The 17,695-nt window shown below is 55.7% G+C and overlaps 1 protein-coding gene across 1 annotated transcript; it reads right to left on the bottom strand.

Annotated features, from left to right (window-relative positions):
• Positions 1-558: 558 nt before the first annotated feature.
• ARHGEF19 (Rho guanine nucleotide exchange factor 19) lies at positions 559-17,664 on the bottom strand (the record flags this gene model as incomplete). The annotated part of the gene is made up of 18 exons (XM_059914445.1): positions 559-1,168; positions 1,585-1,689; positions 3,285-3,364; positions 3,684-3,842; positions 5,781-5,941; positions 6,118-6,207; positions 6,382-6,456; positions 6,602-6,731; positions 6,977-7,129; positions 7,237-7,397; positions 8,221-8,483; positions 8,802-8,878; positions 8,954-9,062; positions 9,237-9,518; positions 9,940-10,350; positions 11,397-11,469; positions 16,866-16,997; positions 17,503-17,664. Coding segments are annotated over 18 exons (2,781 nt in total), but the record flags the coding sequence as incomplete, so codon positions are not given.
• Between the last annotated feature and the right edge of the window lie 31 nt (positions 17,665-17,695).

Raw genomic sequence — 17,695 nt, forward strand, 5'->3', positions numbered from 1 at the left:
CATGTATTCTTATAGGCGGGAGGCAGAGGGAGATTAGACAGACACACAAAGAAGGCAATGTGACCACGGAGGCAGAGATTAGAGTGATGCGGCCACAAGCCACAGAATGCTGGCAGCCACCAGAAGCTGGAAGAGGCCAGGAACAATTCTCCCCTAGAGCACATCTCCTCTACAAGACAGAGCACAGCCCCGCCAACACCTGGATTTTGGCTCAATGATACTGATTTCAGACTTCTGGTCAGAATTGTGATAGAATAAATTTCTGTTGTTTTAAGTCATCTAGTTTGTGATAATTTGTTAAAGAAGCTGTAAGAAAAAAATCCAAGAACTAATATATTCTCTTTAATATTTAAGACTATTTGAATCTGATATTTTGTTAATTGCAGCCAAAAGCAGTCTAACTGATATACAGCCCTTCTCTCACCCTCCTCTGGTTAAGAGGTGAACTCTACAGAAGGGCCAATCCCCAGTGGGAGGTAGCCAGAGACCCTCCTGATCTTTAGCTGGGGAAATAGGGCTGGGGTGGAGGCAGCACCAAAAGGCTCACAGACTCCAAGCAAAGGCATTATGGGACTTTATTTACAGACAGGTCACAGCAACCAGGGCCCACACAGGCTCAGGCCAGAAGACTCCAGATACATATACATGTACAGGTCCCAGCACCCATCAGCACCAGAGCCATTGCCAGCCAGGTCCCTGCCAGAGGGACCAAGAGTCAGGCAGTGTCAAGGGCAGGAAAGGGAGAGGGCCCCAGTCCTTGCCAGATATCAGAGGTCACAAGTTGTGGCCCCCAAGCCAGAGGAAGAAACTACCCTCGTCCCTGAATTGTGGACACTGAGGAACATGAGGACAGGGGAGACCCCCTCCTGTGTCCAGCCTGTACTCTCAATGCCAGGCCTCAGAACAGAAGTCCCAGCGACAGCAGCTTGGGGCATGGAGACACCGCAGGCCCCCTTCAGACCTGTCCAGGAGCCGGGCGTGGAGCAGGTGTCCCAGGCCATGGCTGCCCATCACACGGGGGGCTCCCCCAGTTTGCTGGTGGCACTTGTGATCCGCTTATTTTCCCGGAGGTTTCGGAGGCGGGCACTGAGGCTGCTGATCTCTTCCACGTAGGCCTGGGGCACCCACCCTTTCTCACCATCTGCCAGGCGGACTCCCTCCAGCCAGCCTAAGGGCACATAGGCCAGGAGTTGCATCAGTGGCATCAAAGGAACACCTGGGCTAGGTCTGCGAGGAAACACCTAGGCCCTGATACAAGCCTCGTCTGCAGCCCTGGGGCCGAGGTTACATGATCTCAGCATCCCCCAGATCCAGGAAGGAGCATGCCTCTAGCAGACTTGTAGATGAACTTCTGACCTGTTTTTCCTGACATCCTCTGAGAAGGGATTTCCCACTCTCCCTCACCAGTTACTCTCAATCCTAATCTTTGCAAGCAGGAAGTTCCTCCTCTTGTCTAACTTGATTCTTGCATGCTGTGGTTGATCAACACTTGCATAACCTTTTTCCTGTGCAGTCTTAGCTATCTAGCTACTTCCTGCCCACCGAAGCCCTATCAGGGCAACCTTCCCAGGAGGCCCCTCTCACCATCACTGGTCCGGGTCCTCACTGCCAGGATGTCAGTCTTCTCCAAGGTCAGCTCGTCTGGCTGCAGTGCCTTGTATGTCCTCACACACTGAACCTGGGGGCGGTCTGAGAACCCAAGGGAGAGTGAGGGAGTCCCCAGGGTAGGATGGGGCAGGGGGAGGCAGGGAGAGGCAGCAGGAGCAAATAAGGGGTGGGAGGGTAGCCTCTGCTGCTGCTTTTCCTCTGTCCACCCTGGCCACTCTTTTCTCTGACCCCAAACACAAGTTCTAGGTGAATCCAGTCTCTCCCGGCTTCAATACTGCTTCTGTGCCTGGGCTCTTATCTCCCCAGCTCAATTCCATACTTTGTTCCTGACTTCCTGGTCTAACTGCCCCCAGAAAGCCCCCACAAAACAGTAATGGTCCTTTTGTATGCCCCCTCATGCTACTCTGGTGCCCTCTCCAGTCTCTCCTTCTCAACTGAGATTCAAGCCACATCACTCCCCCATTTATAATCCTCCAGGGCTTCCCGCTCCTCTTGGAATAAAATCCAAAGTCCTCCCCACAGCCTACAAAGCTCTACACAGTCTGGTGTTGCCCCCCTTGCTAACCTCCTCACCTCCCTCATCTTCCCCTCTCTCCTTCGCTCATGAAGCTCAGCCATACTTGTCACCCTGCTGTCCCTCAAACACTCTAGGCTCCCTCCTGCCTCAGGGCCTTTGCACTGGCTGTTCCCCCTTCCAGGAATGATTTTCCCCAGATCTTTTCATGGCTGCCCCTCCCCCATCCTTCAGGGGCCTTCCCTGACCACCTTTTTGGAGTGGGAAGTTTACCTTCCAACCCAAACAGGACCTCTAGCTCAAGTCAGAGAATCAGCTCCAGTCCAGGCCCTCAGCCCCTTCTACCACACTAGGTGGGCTGGGAGTATCGGGAAAACCACAGGCCTTGGGGCCAGACCAGCTTATTGGCTGTATGACCTTGCAGGTTACCTAACATTACTGGGCCTCAGTTTTCTCACATAGGAAAAATGAATCTACCTAATAGGATCGTCATGAGGATTAAATAAAATAAAGGCATATACAAAGCCCTAGCACCCTGGCATGTGGAAGGTACTGGGTGGAAATGAGTTCTCTACCTTCCCCTTCATTAGCTTAGCCTTAACACCCTCTCTCAGAAACCTTCCAAAGCTACCTGGTACCCACTATACCAAGATGCTCTCTGATTGGGCTGCACCCTAGCTTACCAGCCTCATTTCATACCCAGAGAAGCCTCTGGATCAACAGAGCAGGTCCCTCATCCTACCACCCCCACCCCCGTGCCCCAGCCACTCTGGTTTCCGTCCTCTTTGCAACTGATGCAAAGCTAGAGACAGACCTGGGTTCCAGTCTCAGCTCTGCCACTTAATAGCTGAACTTGGACAAGTCACTTTACCTTTCTGAATCTGTTTTCTAACTTGTAAAATGGGGACGAAATGGGAGGATGTAAAAGGCTATGTCATCTCCAGGGTGCTACCTGTGCACGTAGAGGTTGGTCTGTCCTATGTCAAGCCTACCCATCCTTCAAGCTTTCACAGAGCTGCCCCTGCCTGCCCCAGGCCAGTTGATCTCTCTTCGCACTAGCCCCGCTGGCAACAGGACACCCAGGATTGGAGGAAAGGGGAGAGCAATGAGGTACCCAGCCCAGGGAATGTGGCTCTAGTGGGGGTAGGGGGCAGGCTGTTACCTTCCCCCTCGCTGATGACCTCCTTGTCCTCCTGGGGGCTAGAGGGGCACATGGCTGAGATCCATCGCTGCTTCTCACTTCTAGGGAGAGGGGGGCTGAGTTGTCACAACATGCAAAATGCAGTCTCCCAGGGCCAGGGTGGTGAAACCGGAGCTGGGAGAACTGGGTACGATGTCCAGACCTGGGACCCAGGATCAGGTTTTCTCTACCCCAGAGCCCACCCACGGCCCTGTTCCCAAGCCGGTGGCCCACCCAGCTCTGAGCGTAAGAACAGAACAGGTGCAGGACACCCTGGATGCCAGCTCTGCCCATGTCCAGCCTTATGCCACCATCCTGAAGCCAGAGATAAAGGCCTTGTGCCTGCCAGGGGGTCCTCTCCCCATACCCAAGCCCACTCACTCTGTCCGGGCCCTCAGTAGGAACTGGTGCTTCGTGTGCTGCCCATGGAGGAGTTGAAGGAGGAACACATGGCCAGGGATGCCCTGGAGCTTCAGGCTCAGGTCCTTCACCTGCAGCTCAGCCATCTTGGCGTGGACAAAGACGGCGAACTTCCCCAGCCTGCAGGACCAGAGGAGGCGAGGTCAGCCTGGCCCCTACCCTCAGGACGAGGCGAGTTCTGATTGGAAGAGAGGAGAAGGGGGTCACCTGTCCCTCTAGGACCCTCCTCAAGGAAACTTGGCTGCACAGGGCACCGCTTCCCTGGGAGCCAGCAAAGTCCCTAAAAGGAACGGGGGCTCCATTTGTGCTGGCTCACTGACAGAGGTGGAAGGTGATGGAGACCAGTCCCCGGCCGCCAGGCACACTTTCCACTTCTCTCTGAACCTCTTCCTGGAGGCTCTGTTCCAAAGAACCAACTGGACAGCTCCCCTGATGAGATCTATGGACTGATTCGTGTCTGACTCTCTAACCGGTAGAGAAGCTGAACTTTGTTTCATTTGCCGCTGTATCCCAGCGCCCAACACTGCCAGGCCCACTGTTTGGGTCTGATAAACCCTTGTGGGAAGGATGGGTGGGTGGGTGGGTCAAGGATGGTCCATAAATTCCTTCATCTCAACCCACCTAAACAAAACCAGTATCTCCTACCCCAAACCAGGTCCCTTCACTGTTCCCCATTCCAGTGAAAGATGCCACCAAGTTGCCCAAAAGGAGACTCAGTCCTCATTCTCACCTCTTTCCTCCCTCTCTCCCGACACCCAACCGGCAGCTGTGTTCTATCTGTCTATCTCCATATTGTCCCCAGAATCCAGTTATCCCCAAGCTCATTACCACTTCTGGAGCATCTACTCTCATTTGGGCAGTTACAAGAGCTTCTGGTCTCTGCCCTTCCAGCCCATTCTCCAAATTGGCCAGGAGTAAATATCACTCCTCTGCTTAACTCCCCATGTTCCCTACTGCCTTCAGAAAGTCTAGCCTCTCTGCCATGACTTTCAACATCCCAACTTCCTTCTCCTGCCCTTCCCCTCTACAAATCCAGCCATACTAGGCTTCATTGTCTCTAAACATACTCTGCTCTTATATCCTTCTGTGACTTGGCTATATCCCCCCAAATTCCTCTACCTGAAAAACTCCTACTTATCCTTCAAAACCCAACTCAGATGTTCCTTGCTCTGTGAAACTTTACTGATTCTCATCCCACACCAGGGGATACTACAGTATACTACTCCCTTCCATCAAAATCCTGAACAGGTGGTTATCAGGATGTATTTTCACTGGTCTGAGAGCTCCTACACACTTTGGAGGGCCCAGTACAGAACAGGGATTCAGTGACGCTTCATTGAGTGAATAAGTAAATCAGCAATGAACTCTTTTCACGGCATAAGATGTCCATCCTTTTCATGGCATAAGATGTCCCATCCAGCCTTAAGGCTTACTTCATTCCAGAAGTCTCTCCCTCATCCCAAACTTATAATAATCAAGGCTAATACTGAGTGAATGTTCATTGTGTACCAGGCACTCTGCTAAACTCTTCACATATTATTATCACATTGAATCTCCCTTCTATTTTACATATGGAAGACAGGATAGTACAATAGTTAAGAGCCTGGGATCTGGCATCAGACAGACCTGGCCTCCTCCTGGCTCCTGCACTTACTAGCTCCATGATCTTGAGAAAAACAAGGGAGACTACTTCTCAGGAAGATGATTAGAGGATTAAAGGGAACAATCCACATAGCATGCCTGGAACAGAATACGCTGTCAGTAAATGTTGATTATTATCATTATGACTTAGGGGAGATTGGGACTCTAGGGTTATGCTTTTAATCTCTGCTCCAATTAGCTTAAGCTCAGAGCAGCTTCAAAGTTCTTGGCACACAGTTCAGCCTTTGATTCTCAGGTCCAGAAGATGGACTTGCCCTAGCTCTGCCTTTCTTAGGGGAACCTCCAAGGCTCAGGGTGCCCTGGCAGCACAGCCTGTCAGATGGACTGATTGTGAGCCCATTGGTGGGGAAGAAGAGAGCTCCACTCTCATCTACACCCACCCCCGCCCCAACTCACTCCTTCCTCCGGGAGAGCAGCAGGCAGTCATTGAAGAGGTGCAGGTAGACCGCCTTGCTGGACAGCTTCAGCTTGGCAGGGGGTGCTGCGGGCAGTGGTGCCAGCTCCACCAGCTCCCCGTGCCGAACCAGCCAGCGGGCCTGAGAGATCAGCGGGAAGATCTGGGAGGATAGAGGAGGCAAGGGGGAGCACAGGTCAGGCCGGGGGCAGCAGGGCAGAGAGCACAGGGCAGGGGATAGGAGGGCTGGAGAGTGATGAACTGGCTTGCAGCCCCCAGGGAAGGAGGAGACAGGGCTGCCCCTTCGCGTGCCCCATCCTATCAGCTGAGGTCATGCACCTTGCCCTCAAAGTGGATCTTCTTGCTCAGGTGGATGAGCTCCTCTGTCCTCTTCATGGACTGCACACTGGCATTGCACTCTTGCACCAGCTGGGGAGACCAGAGGTGGGTCACCTGCAGCGCCCCCTACCCCGGCTCCCAGAGCCCAGCCTCAGGCTGCCACCTGGGGACCAGAGACTCTGAAGGCTGGGGCTCCTTTAGAGGCACACAGGGATTCCGGGGAGGCCCCTGGGAGCCAGACGTCCCCTGCCCTGCCGAGCTCACCTCCTTGAGTGCATTGAAGGCCTTGGTGGCCATGTCTTCGTCTTCTGAACCCTGTGCTGTCCGCTTCAGGATGTTCTGGAGGGTGGAGTCAGCACCATGAGGCAGGCTGTGACCTCTCCCAGTGACCCTGCCCAGCCGTGGGTGTCCGGAAGGGGCTGTGGAGGGCACAGCAGCATCTCCCCCACCCAGCCCTCCCCACAGCCCGGTGCCCTCTAGGTACCTCCACCAGCATCTTGAGGCGGGTGATCCTCTGAAACGGCAGGATGAGGAAGGAGGTGAGGGGCAGACGCTGGCACACGGGAGACTCCTCCAGGCGAGCCAGGATGCTGGGGAACTTGGGGTTCTCCAGGCTGGAAAATGGGGAGAGGGGAGGGTCTGCGATCACAGGTGACCCTGAACTTCTGGATCCACGACTCCAGCCACCCCATTTGTCCTTGAGGTGCCTTCTCAGGTCTAGCCTTCTCCTGGCCACAGAGCCCTTTTCAGGTACCCCTCTCCTCCGAGGTCACCCTTCCTCACCCAGTCCTCTGCACCTACTGCTGCCTGAGACTCCCCTATCCTCCCCCACCTCCCCTTTCAGAGCCCCCAGCCCTACAGCAGGCGCTGGTAGGTGCGCTCCTGATAGGCCTGGTTGGTGACATAGGGCAGGTAGACGCGGCGGAAGGCCGGACAGTGGTGCAACACAACATCGCACACGCTGAAGCGCAGGACATCGGCCTCCAACCGCTGCTCCAGGTCCTGTAGGAACCTGAAAGGTCAGAGAGGGGTCAGGGCCAGCACCAGGATGAGACCCCAGATATGGGAGCCCAGGCTCGGTCCCTGACTCCCGGCGAGGCCAGACCACCACTCCCTCACCTCTCGCTGGTGCTCTTGACCTCAGGCAGTTTGGAGAACAGCCACTGCTTGTCCTGCACCCCGAGACACTCACTCAGCTCGGCCGAGCCTAAGAAGTGGCCTACGGCCACCGACAGGCTGTGGATGTATGAGGCCTCGGACGTAATCAGCTCAAATTTGGCCTGAGTGAGGGCGGACGCAGGGTTGAAAAGGCGGAACCAGCCCACGCTGAATGCGCTCGCTTCGCCCACCACGCACACCCCAAGCCCTGGACACCACCTCCTTAGACGTAGCTGCACTCCCCTGTCTCCTCCCCTTCTCTAGCCTCACCCCGGATCTGGCGCCAGATGGGGTTCGGAGACACGCCTCCTGCTTCGTGCGATTGTCCAAACCCTACTGCAGCCCTGGTTTGCGCCCCTAGCTCCGCCCATCCAGCCGGGCCCTAGTCTTCTGGTGGCCCTGCCCCTCCCTGGTGCGCCCTCCCATTAGCCCCGCCCTCCCGCCGACGCCGCCTCTGCTCTTCTTCTCGCCTGGTCCTGCGCGCACCTTGCGTTTTGCTCTCAGCATGGCTCCCCCCTCCCAGTCTCCGCTTTCAGTGATGTCTGTCATAAGGCCCAGCCTGATTCCGCCCTTCCTCTGGCCCTGCCCTATCCTAGGCCTCGCCCCGTTGACACCGCCCCTCCATCGAGCTTCCACACTCGCCTTTGGCTCCAGGGGTCCTGCGTCCTCGCTTGCATTCAGCCTCACCTTGTCGTGTTCTAGACTCATCTTCCCCATTGACAGCCCCTCTTTTGTGGCCCCTCTTTCCCCGCTGGATCCCATGCCCACCTACTGCAGTTTATAGTCCCGCGGGCCGGGTACCCCTGCGGCCCGGGTCGCCGCAGAGTCCGCGGACCACCTACTCCTGACCCCGCCCCTTATGTTGCCCCGGCCTCTTTGGGCCCCAGGACCGCCTCCCACGGCTGGCAGTCCCGCCGGCCCCGCCCGCCGGGTCCCGGCGCCCACCTCCTGCAGTTTACAGTCGCGCAGGCTCAGCGTAGCCAGGACGCCGCTGCCGCGCACGTCGGGGATGTCTTGCCACAGCGAGAAGGTGGAGCCTCGCGCCGAGCGCTGCGCCCGGAAGGAGCTGCTCGGGGAGAGGTTGGCGCGCGGCGGCCCGGGCCCCTCCTCCGCGCCCTCGGCCTCGTCCCCCGGGCCCTCCTCCTCGCGCTGCTGCCGCCGCAGTTCGCGGGCGCTGGCCACGTCGCTATATTCCTGGTAGAGGACCGCTGGGCGGGGAGAGGGGCGGGGGAGGGCCGTGGGGCGCCCGCCAGCCCTGCCCGGCTCTTCCCAGGCTCCCCCGAGGGCCCGCCTCACTCAACCAGCCTTTCCGATGGTTCGGATAGCGGGACTCAGTGAATTCATTAATTCACTCACTCATTCCGCAAACACTACTTGAGCACCAACTCGGTGCTAGCCCCTGTGCTGGATACTGAGAGTTCAATTCTCTCCCTCTCACAAGAGCCCTACCTCTCAACTCTCCAAACCCCAGTTTCCCAGTACACCAAAGCCCCCAGACCCTTCCTCGGTGACCCCCTCCCACGTACAGTTAAGGAGGAACCGTGACCGGCGACGCTCGCTGGCGCTCCTGGAACCCGGAGCCGGCTCTTCCTGCGCATCTAGCCTAGGAAAGGGAGTGTCAGGGCCCTTCTTCACCTGTACCCCGCCTCGGGCCCAAGGCCGCGGTGGGAAGTGGTACCTGGGCTCGGGCCAGCTGCCATGGCCCCCGCTCAGGTCAACAAGAGCCGGCATCGCCATGGCGTCCACCCGCATCTCTACACTGCGCGACTCTCTTCCAGACGCTTTCCCTGGAGGGGGCAAGAGCTGAGGGAGGGTGGCCCCAAGAGTGGCGCTGGGCACCGGGGCACCACCACACTCCAGCTGACCAGGCCCCAGTCTCGGGTATCCAGTGAGCATGAGCTGTGCCCCACCCCGCGTCTGGCTCTTGGGCTGTTCTTAGGGCCCAGGGGAGGAGGCTGTACCTTCCCGGGCAGCTCCAGGGCCTGACCCTGGGGTCAGTGCCCTGGCTGCTGAATTCCGTCCCAGGCGCAGGGAAGAGTGCAACCGGGTCATCAGCTCAGAGGCTGAGAAGCGCCTCCGCTCAGGCCCCTCGAGGCCCACTCGGGTGGGCCCAGGCAGCTCCAGCGGCCTAGGCTCCCCTGTGCTCAGGGCCTGTTCTGTCGCCTGGCTTGGCTCCAGGAAGACAGCATGGGCCTCAGGGCTGCCAAGGGCCTCTTCTTGCTGGTACACCCGCATCTTGCGCCCTGCAGGGGGGGTGGGGTGAGAGAGCATAGGCTGGCATCCACTGGGGTCTCTCCTCTCCTCCCTGCCACTGCTCTGTGGCCCTGAGCATCAGGGGGACGTGCCTATGAGAAAGGCCAATGTTTTTGCCAGGATCTTTCCCCAGAGTAATGGGATCAACAAGAGGGACAGAGAGAAAGCAAAGTGCCTGACTGCAGTCGGCAAAGGGTGGGCGAAGGACCGGGGAGCCCAGGCCAGCCACTCACTGTATAACCTCAGACAAGTCACTTGCCTCCCCTGAGCCCCAGTTCCCTTATCACTAAAATCGATCACTTGTCCCACCTATTTGGGGAATTTGGGGGCTTACGGGTCCTAAAAGAGCCACCCAACCTCTTCCCCATCCTCCCCACCAGGCCACCACCCCCCTCACCCTGAGTGACTCACAGGCTGACTTCTTCTCTGAGCCGTGGCTGGCCCGGCGCTGTGGCTGTAGGTGCTGGGGACTCCAGGGTCCCTCCAGAGCTGGGGACTGGGCACTAGGACAGTGTGGCCAGCTGCCAGCCCTGCTGGGCCGCGTTCCCCCACTGGTAGAGATCTCGGTGTCTGGGCCTCCTGGGGATGGTGGCCATAGCAGCCCTTGGAGAGGAGCAGGGGTCCCCAGAGACCAGCGGCTGCCAGGTGCCTGCAGCTCCTCTGGAGCGACGGGGAAGAGATCCAGACACACAGGGCTTGGGGGCTGCAGGGTGGGCAACTCCACAAAGGACAGACTCTCCTGCTGGCACACAGCTACTGGGCGGTGGGCAGTGCCAGGTGGCCCACAGTCCATTCCTCCTTTGCTCTGCCACCCACCTGGGCCTGCAGGGGAGAAGGCATCAGAGCGAGACACAGGACAGCAGGGCTGGCCAGTAAGCACCATGTCCTGGAGACCTGGACAAAGCCTTGTGTACACGCATCTGTACAAGCACACACACACCTTATTATACAGAAACAGCTAATGCTTACTTGGCACTTAACTGAATGACAGGCCAAGTACTTTACACATCTTATTTCATTTAATCCTCACAACAACCCCGAGTTGATGCTATTATTAGCCCCTTTTTATAGGTGACGAAAGTGAGGCACAGAAGTTGTTATCTGGTAAATAATGGAGCCAGGATTCAAACCCAGGCAGTCTAGCTTCTGAGTCTGTGCTTTTAAGCACCTTGCACATTTCCTAACTCTCACTGACATGCAATCAGACATACAGATACACATTGTCACACAAACCCATGTCTGCTCCATGCATATCCACACACATTTTCTTCCAAGTATACACATTGACATACATACTTTCACAGACATTTCTAATTCGCAGGCTCACACATTCACACACACTTTTTTATACAAGTACATATATTCACTCAGACTTTCACAAACACATGATGACCCATCAGATATTTACATATCCACTCAAGTTTTCTCACAGTCCTGTTCCATTCACAGTCACACACCATGATGCAGATACAAACACACAGGCCCAGAAAGTCTTGCTTTGGTGTTACCAAACCTCCCCTCCCGTGCTCAGATTGTAGCCTTTAGCGCTGAGTGGTGCCCACACCCATGCCAAGCTGGCTGGGAGGGTCACACACTGGCAGGCGGCCCACCACACAGATCAGACTGGGCCCTCCCAAGAGACGGGCAGGAAAGTGCCCCAGCCCCTCAGCTTGGGGTGAGGGAGGGGCTCTTCCCTACCCCAGCTCCCAGCCCCAGGATCGGGCCAGGCTGAATGGGTCCTCTCTGGGCAGGACGTTGTCCCGAGGGAGGCTGCCGGAGCCTCAGGACAGGTCTTCTGATCAAGGGGTCTGAGCCCCCCAGCCCTTGCCCCGTGGCCCTTTGCTGGCTGCCCTCCTGCAGCCCCTCACCTCTCCAGCCAAGGCCCACTGCTGATGTTGTTCGGCTGCTCCGGCAGGGGAAGCCCTCTCTCTGTCCAGCTGGCTGGGGGAGATCCCACCCAGACAAAGAGTTTGATTCATCAAACCCTGTGGTAAGGCAAGCGGGTAGGGAGGGAGGGAACAGGCAGCGGGCTGGGCGGGGGCCTACCCTAGCCTGGCCTCGCTGTGGGCAGGCTGGGCAGCGAGGACCCCCCCAGAGGCCCCTTCAGGCCAAAGGGGCAGTGCCCAGCCTCACAGGGCCAGGAGACCCAGGAGACAGAGACTGAGAGACCGAGGGACTGAGACCTGGAAAACTGAGACCCTTTAGACAGCAACCCCGAAACCAAGACCCCAAAGCACTCAAAACCAGAAAACCACAGACGCTGAGACATTCAGGGACCCAGAGATGGAGACACAGAGACAGAGACACTGAAAATTTCAGACAGACCAGATATTCAGAGACAGATGTGAAGCCCGGAAAAACTCGGGGAGACAGATGGGCAAATGTTTCATGCCCCGCAGGATTGCCAGTCTCATGGGGAAGCCAAAAATGAAAACAGTTACAATCCAGGTTGGCAAGAGCCAACCCAGAGAAACCGTCAGATTAGGGTGCTGGGCTCCGCTCAACCCGGGCTTTCCAGGAAGGCATCCTGGAGGAAGTAAGAGTGAACTGTTCTGGCTGAAATACCCAAGGACCCAGTCCACAGAGATAGGGAGAAAGCCTCGGCATGAGAGAAACAGTGACAGCGTCAGTGACCCTGGGAGCGAGGGAAAGAGGGGAGGACCCAGTGGAGGACAGCTGGATCTGTGACTGGCTCCCACTCTCCGCAGTCCCTCAACCTGCTTCCCCCTGCTTTCTCATCCCCTGCCTGGAGTACAGGTAGGGTGGCCGCTCCTGAGGAACAGTTACTCCTCCAGACCCTCCCCACAGGGAGCAAGTCTCTCCTTATCTGGTAAATGGGACAGTCATGCTTCAAAACGCTAATAGGAGAATTAAGAATAATGCAGGGGGACTTCCCTGGCAGTCCAGTGGTTAAGACTCCTTGCTCCCAATGCAGGGGCCACAGGTTCAATCCCTGGTCGGGGAACTAAGATCCTGCATGCCTCACGGCGCAGCAAAAAAAAAAAGAATAATGCATGTCAAGCACCTATCACATAGTGGGAGCTTTGCAGTTGATAGTCATTCTTCTGAGTGTTATTAGTCTTTCTCCAGTCAGAGGGATGGCTTTGGCCATCACAGAGTTAGGGAAACTGAGGCAGTGAGGGTGAGACACACCCTATTTTGTAGGAGCATGTGGCAGGAGACACAGGGGACCACGGCCCACCAGACAGGTCTCTTTCTCTGCTGGAATCAGAAGTCCTTAACACAGAAGTCCCACTTGCTTTTGTGGGTACACATGTGCAAGAATACACACATGCCTCTGCTCCTTTGTAATCTGGGAGATTCTCTCCACTTGGGTTCTGGAAGCCCCTAGAGGGCAGGGAGGAACCCCCTGCCCTTGTCAGTTGCAGGGATAAATGAGCAAAACGTGGAACCCTTGGGGCAGGAGCACCCCCAATTTAAAAAAAAATTTTTTTTTTTTTGGCCATGCCACGCGACATGCGAGATCTTAGTTCCCTGACCAGGGATCGAACCTGTGCCCTCTGCCATGGAAGCGCAGAGTCCTAACCACTGGACCACCAGGGAATTCCAAGGAGCACCCCCTATTAAAGCCTCCGAGGAGAAGGCTGGGTAAATGGAGGGGGCGTGTAAGGCTTCCTCAGGGGACACAAGGCTGGAGGCAGGTCCCTAGGGAGGAAGTCAGGAGTGGGTCAGCCTCCACCTCCGTTCGGGCCAAGGGACAATGAGAATGACCCATCTAGCCAGGATGCCAGCCCTGTGGCCTTCCATGGATGTGGTCCACTCAGCCTCAATGCTGGGGACCAAGGAGGGGCAGAACTATATTCATAGTTTTTATAGCTTATCTCTGCTAGAAAAAAAAGAAAAAAAAAAACACCTCAGGAAGAGACTGGCCCCAGGTAACAGAGGGACATTACCTGCCCAAGACATTGTCACAGGATACTCTAGTGCCCACTAAGCAAGGGTCATTCTGGAACCCACAGGGGAAAACCCCTGCCAACATTCAAGGCCCTGCGTTGACACTGGCTTTAGGCAAATCATAGCCTGTGCCTGGGCCTGAGTGTGCCCATCTGTAGAGTAGCCCCCAGGGCCCCTCTCAGCCACCCCATCTAGGAAACTTTGGTCATCATGAGTATCTCTGCAGGCTGAGAAGGATGGGCAGGGCCAGAAAGGGTCCCATCCAGTGAGCACTGCTAATCACATGGACAATGGGCCCACTTGGCAAGGCTGGCAGGGAAGGCCCCTGGACACTACTATGGTCTGGAGAAAGCACCTCTGACCTCCTGTGCCCAGCTTTTCCCTTCCCCCTCCCTGGTGCCCCCTGCCCTGCTGCCCGAGGAGTAGGGCCCTGCCAGGGCCCCTCTTCTCCTTAAGGGACAAGGCCGAGTGGGAGGTCATGACTGGAAAGGGAATGCAGGCCAAGCAGGCTGTGGAGCCCCAAGAGGCCGTAAGTGTGTGGGAGCCAGGATCAGAGGCCAGGCAGGCTGCACAAAGGACTCACTTGGGAAGACTGGCGGGAGGAGGATGGGGTTGCTGGCAGCCAGGTGGGGCCCTACCTCAGCCAGGGAGCTCCGTCCAGCCTCCAGCACGGTCCAGGGCTCCAGGACACCCTGGGAGCTCTGGGGTTGCAGCCGGGTCCTCAGGGGGCGATGTCAGCATGGCCCCTGAGCCAGGCAATGCAAGCTCCCGGGTATTGTGTGGGGCAGGGAGAAGGGGAGGCAAGGGCGGAGGGAACCTCGCGGGCGGGCAGGCGGCTGTCTCAACGTGCCTGCTCCCCGCCCCCCTTTCCCAGAACCGGTTTGGCCAGTCTGGGGTACAAGAGGGGGGCTGGAACAATGGGAGTCCTATGCCCAGGAGAGGCTCTGAAGGACCCCAGACTGACATCCTAAAGATGGGGGAGGCACTGCTTTTCCTCCCAGGGGACAGACAGGTCACCCCTCTTCTGGAGCTTCCCAAACGTGAGATGTGCTCGGGGGGCTTCTTGGGGCTGGGGAGCATCCTGGGAGTTTTGCAGAGAAACTCCCAAGCCTTGGTCTCCTCAGGGATCCTGAGAACTCTGCAGTGTGCTGATCCTCTCTGAGCCTGCTACAGCATCTATAAAGGGATCACTCATCTCTATGGTTGGGAGACGGAAATCGTGAAAGCCAGGGATGTGACACACCTGGAACCATCCTGGCCATCCTCCCAGCATCACAGCTCCTCACGAATGATCTATCCTCCCCTGCTACCTGTAATGACCCACCCTCACCATCTCCAACAGCCTCGTCCACCAGGCTTCCCAGACTCTAGTCCACACTGAATGAGCCCTCAAAAAACCAATTCAGTGTTCCAAATGGATAAAGAAGATGTGGCACATATATACAATGGAATATTACTCAGCCATAAAAAGAAACGAAATTGAGTTATTTGTAGTGAGGTGGATGGACCTAGAGTCTGTCATACAGAGTGAAGTAAGTCAGAAAGAGAAAAATAAATACTGTATGCTAACACACATATATGGAATCTAAAAAAAAAAAAAAAAGAGGTTCTGAAAAACCTAGGGGCAGGTCAGGAATAAAGACGCAGATGTAGAGAACGTACTTGAGGACACGGGGAGGGTGAAGGGTAAGCTGGGCCGAAGTGAGAGAGTGGCATGGACATATATACACTACCAAATGTAAAATAGCTAGTGGAAATCAGCCGCATAGCACAGGGAGATCAGCTCTGTGCTTTGTGACCACCTAGAGGGGTGGGATAGGGAGGGTGGGAGAGAGACGCAAGAGGGAGGGGATAGGGGAATATATACATATAGATGTATATGTATATATGTATATGTATATATATGTATAGATGTATACATATAGATGATTCACTTTGTGATAACAGCAGAAACTAACACACCATTGTAAAGCAATTATACTCCAATAAAGATGTTAAAAAAAAAAAAATTCAGATAGCCCAGTGGTATGAAATCTTCGCATGCCTTTTTTTTTTTTTTTGGCCACGCAGTGAGGCTTGTGGAATCTTAGTTCCCCGACCAGCGATTGAACCCCGGCCATGGCAGTGAAAGCGCCCGAGTCCTAATGGACCACAGGGAATCCCCTTCGCATGCCATTTATTTGAGCAACTGGTAATTGTCAGACACTTAATATGAAGATGTATACAAATACTAATACTCACGTTGCTAATAACTCTTATTGTACACTCACTGTGTGCCAGGCACTGTTCTGAGCACTTCACATAAAATCATTTAATATCCACCACAAGCCTACAAGATAGATACTGTTACTGCTCCTACTTACCAGATGAGGACGTGAGACTTGTACATGTTAAGTACATTATCCCATTTAAATCTCTCATCAGCTCTATGAAGTCCCTATCTTACAAATGATGAAATTGAACTTGCCCAAGGTCACACAGCAAATAAAAGTCAGAACTAATATTCAGACCCAGGTCTGTGACTCCACCACCAATCTATGCCCTTAACTACTGCCCAGTACTGCCTCCCCAGGCTTTGGGGAGGATCTGGTGAAAAGCGTGTGAAAGTCCATTGGGAGGTGTCTCAGCTGACCTAACTATAAACACTTTTATTATTATTGACACACTACAGGCCTTGATGAGCTTACAGGGCAGGAGGTCCATGCCCAGACCCTAATGAGCTCTCCCTTACCAACCGCTGACCATTCAGTTCAGGGAGGTTAGGTCCCTTCACTCCTTCATATCCACTTCGCCCCCCAGAGCACAGTCACATAATGAGGAGACACTGCACAGAGTGGTTGGGGACCAGGTGTCCATGGAGAGGTGGCACGCTGGGGCGCAGAGAGGTTTATTGTCAGCGTTGCACATAGAGCGGGACACTGGAAACATGAAGCGGGAGGCAATGCAGGACTAGGGGTCTTCAGAGAACCCTAGCCCTCTCATCCCAACTCCAGGGCCGACCTTGAGGCCGCTGGCCAAGGTACTGCCCAGACCCCTAGCTGGAAGCAGAGGACCCCAAAGGAGGGAGGATCCTGGGGGAACTAGGGTCTTGGAAGGGCAGTCTCTCCTCACTCGACCCTGCGTCCTGGGCTCTGGGGACAGCGCCCTTGCTGCAGTGGACGGAAAGCAAGGCTAGGTCAGGCTGAGCAGGAGGGCCCTCCAGAGCAGAAGCGACAGTGGTGGAAACAGTGTAAAAGAAGGGGCGTGGCGTGCGCGGAGCTGGATGAAGAGGGAGGCCAGGCGAAAATTTGAGGGCAAACGTACAATCCTCCCCCTGGGCGAGGCCAAACAAGAGGGCGGAGCAAGAAAGCTGAGCATAGGCCTGGGGGCAGGCAGAGGGGCGTGGTCAGGGGGTGGGGCCAGGGTCCGTGGGCAGCGCTAACCGAAAGTAGCGCCTCCCTGTTGTCCTCCAGCGCCTGCTTGGCCAGGTAGCGCTCGCGCTTTATCTTGGTAGCCAGGGCGGCTGGCACGTCGGGCACGAGCCAGGCGATGAGGCCCAGGAAGAACACCACGTGCTGGGGAGAAGGAGGGGCCAAAGAGAAGGACTGGTTTAGCAATCTTAATCTGCCGAGCGTTTACTAAGTGCAAGGCACTATTCTGAGGGTTTCTGGGTATTCATTCAGTTAATCCTCACAACAACTCTAGGAGGTGAGTAAATTACTTCTCCTGTTTTACCTGTAAAGAAACCGAAGCATAAAGAGGTTGTCATTTGCCCAAAGACACAGAGGTATAATTCGAACCCCTTAACACTAGGGACCCTGTTGGAATCAGAGCTAGAGAAAAAGAATCTTGAGCAAAGCTGGAAGGAGCTCCAGGGCTGTTGCCAAGAGATAATAATAGTAGTAGTCGTGACATTAATTCACTGAGCACCCACTATGCTGTGCAAGTACTTGCCACTGAATCTTCATAGCGACCCTATGAAGTAGATCCTATTCTGTAATATACCCCATTTACAGCCAGTCAGCCGCACAGCCTGTACTTGGACCCGGGTCTGTCCGACGCACAGATGGCTGAGCCTACCTCGAAGGCGATGATGAAGCCCAGACGCACAGCCAGCAGCTTCCAGTAGAAGAGGGTGAGATTCCTCTGAGCGTCGCGAAAGCCCTTGTCCCTGGGTTGAGGAGGGCGCGGAGTCCCGCGAGGTTCTCGACTCCGCGACCGGCACTCCCACCCCTCCCCACCCTAGAGCCTGGCCCTGACAGGTTAGCAGTAC

Source organism: Balaenoptera ricei, chromosome 1, assembly GCF_028023285.1.
Source record: "Balaenoptera ricei isolate mBalRic1 chromosome 1, mBalRic1.hap2, whole genome shotgun sequence".
Taxonomy (NCBI): domain Eukaryota; kingdom Metazoa; phylum Chordata; class Mammalia; order Artiodactyla; family Balaenopteridae; genus Balaenoptera; species Balaenoptera ricei.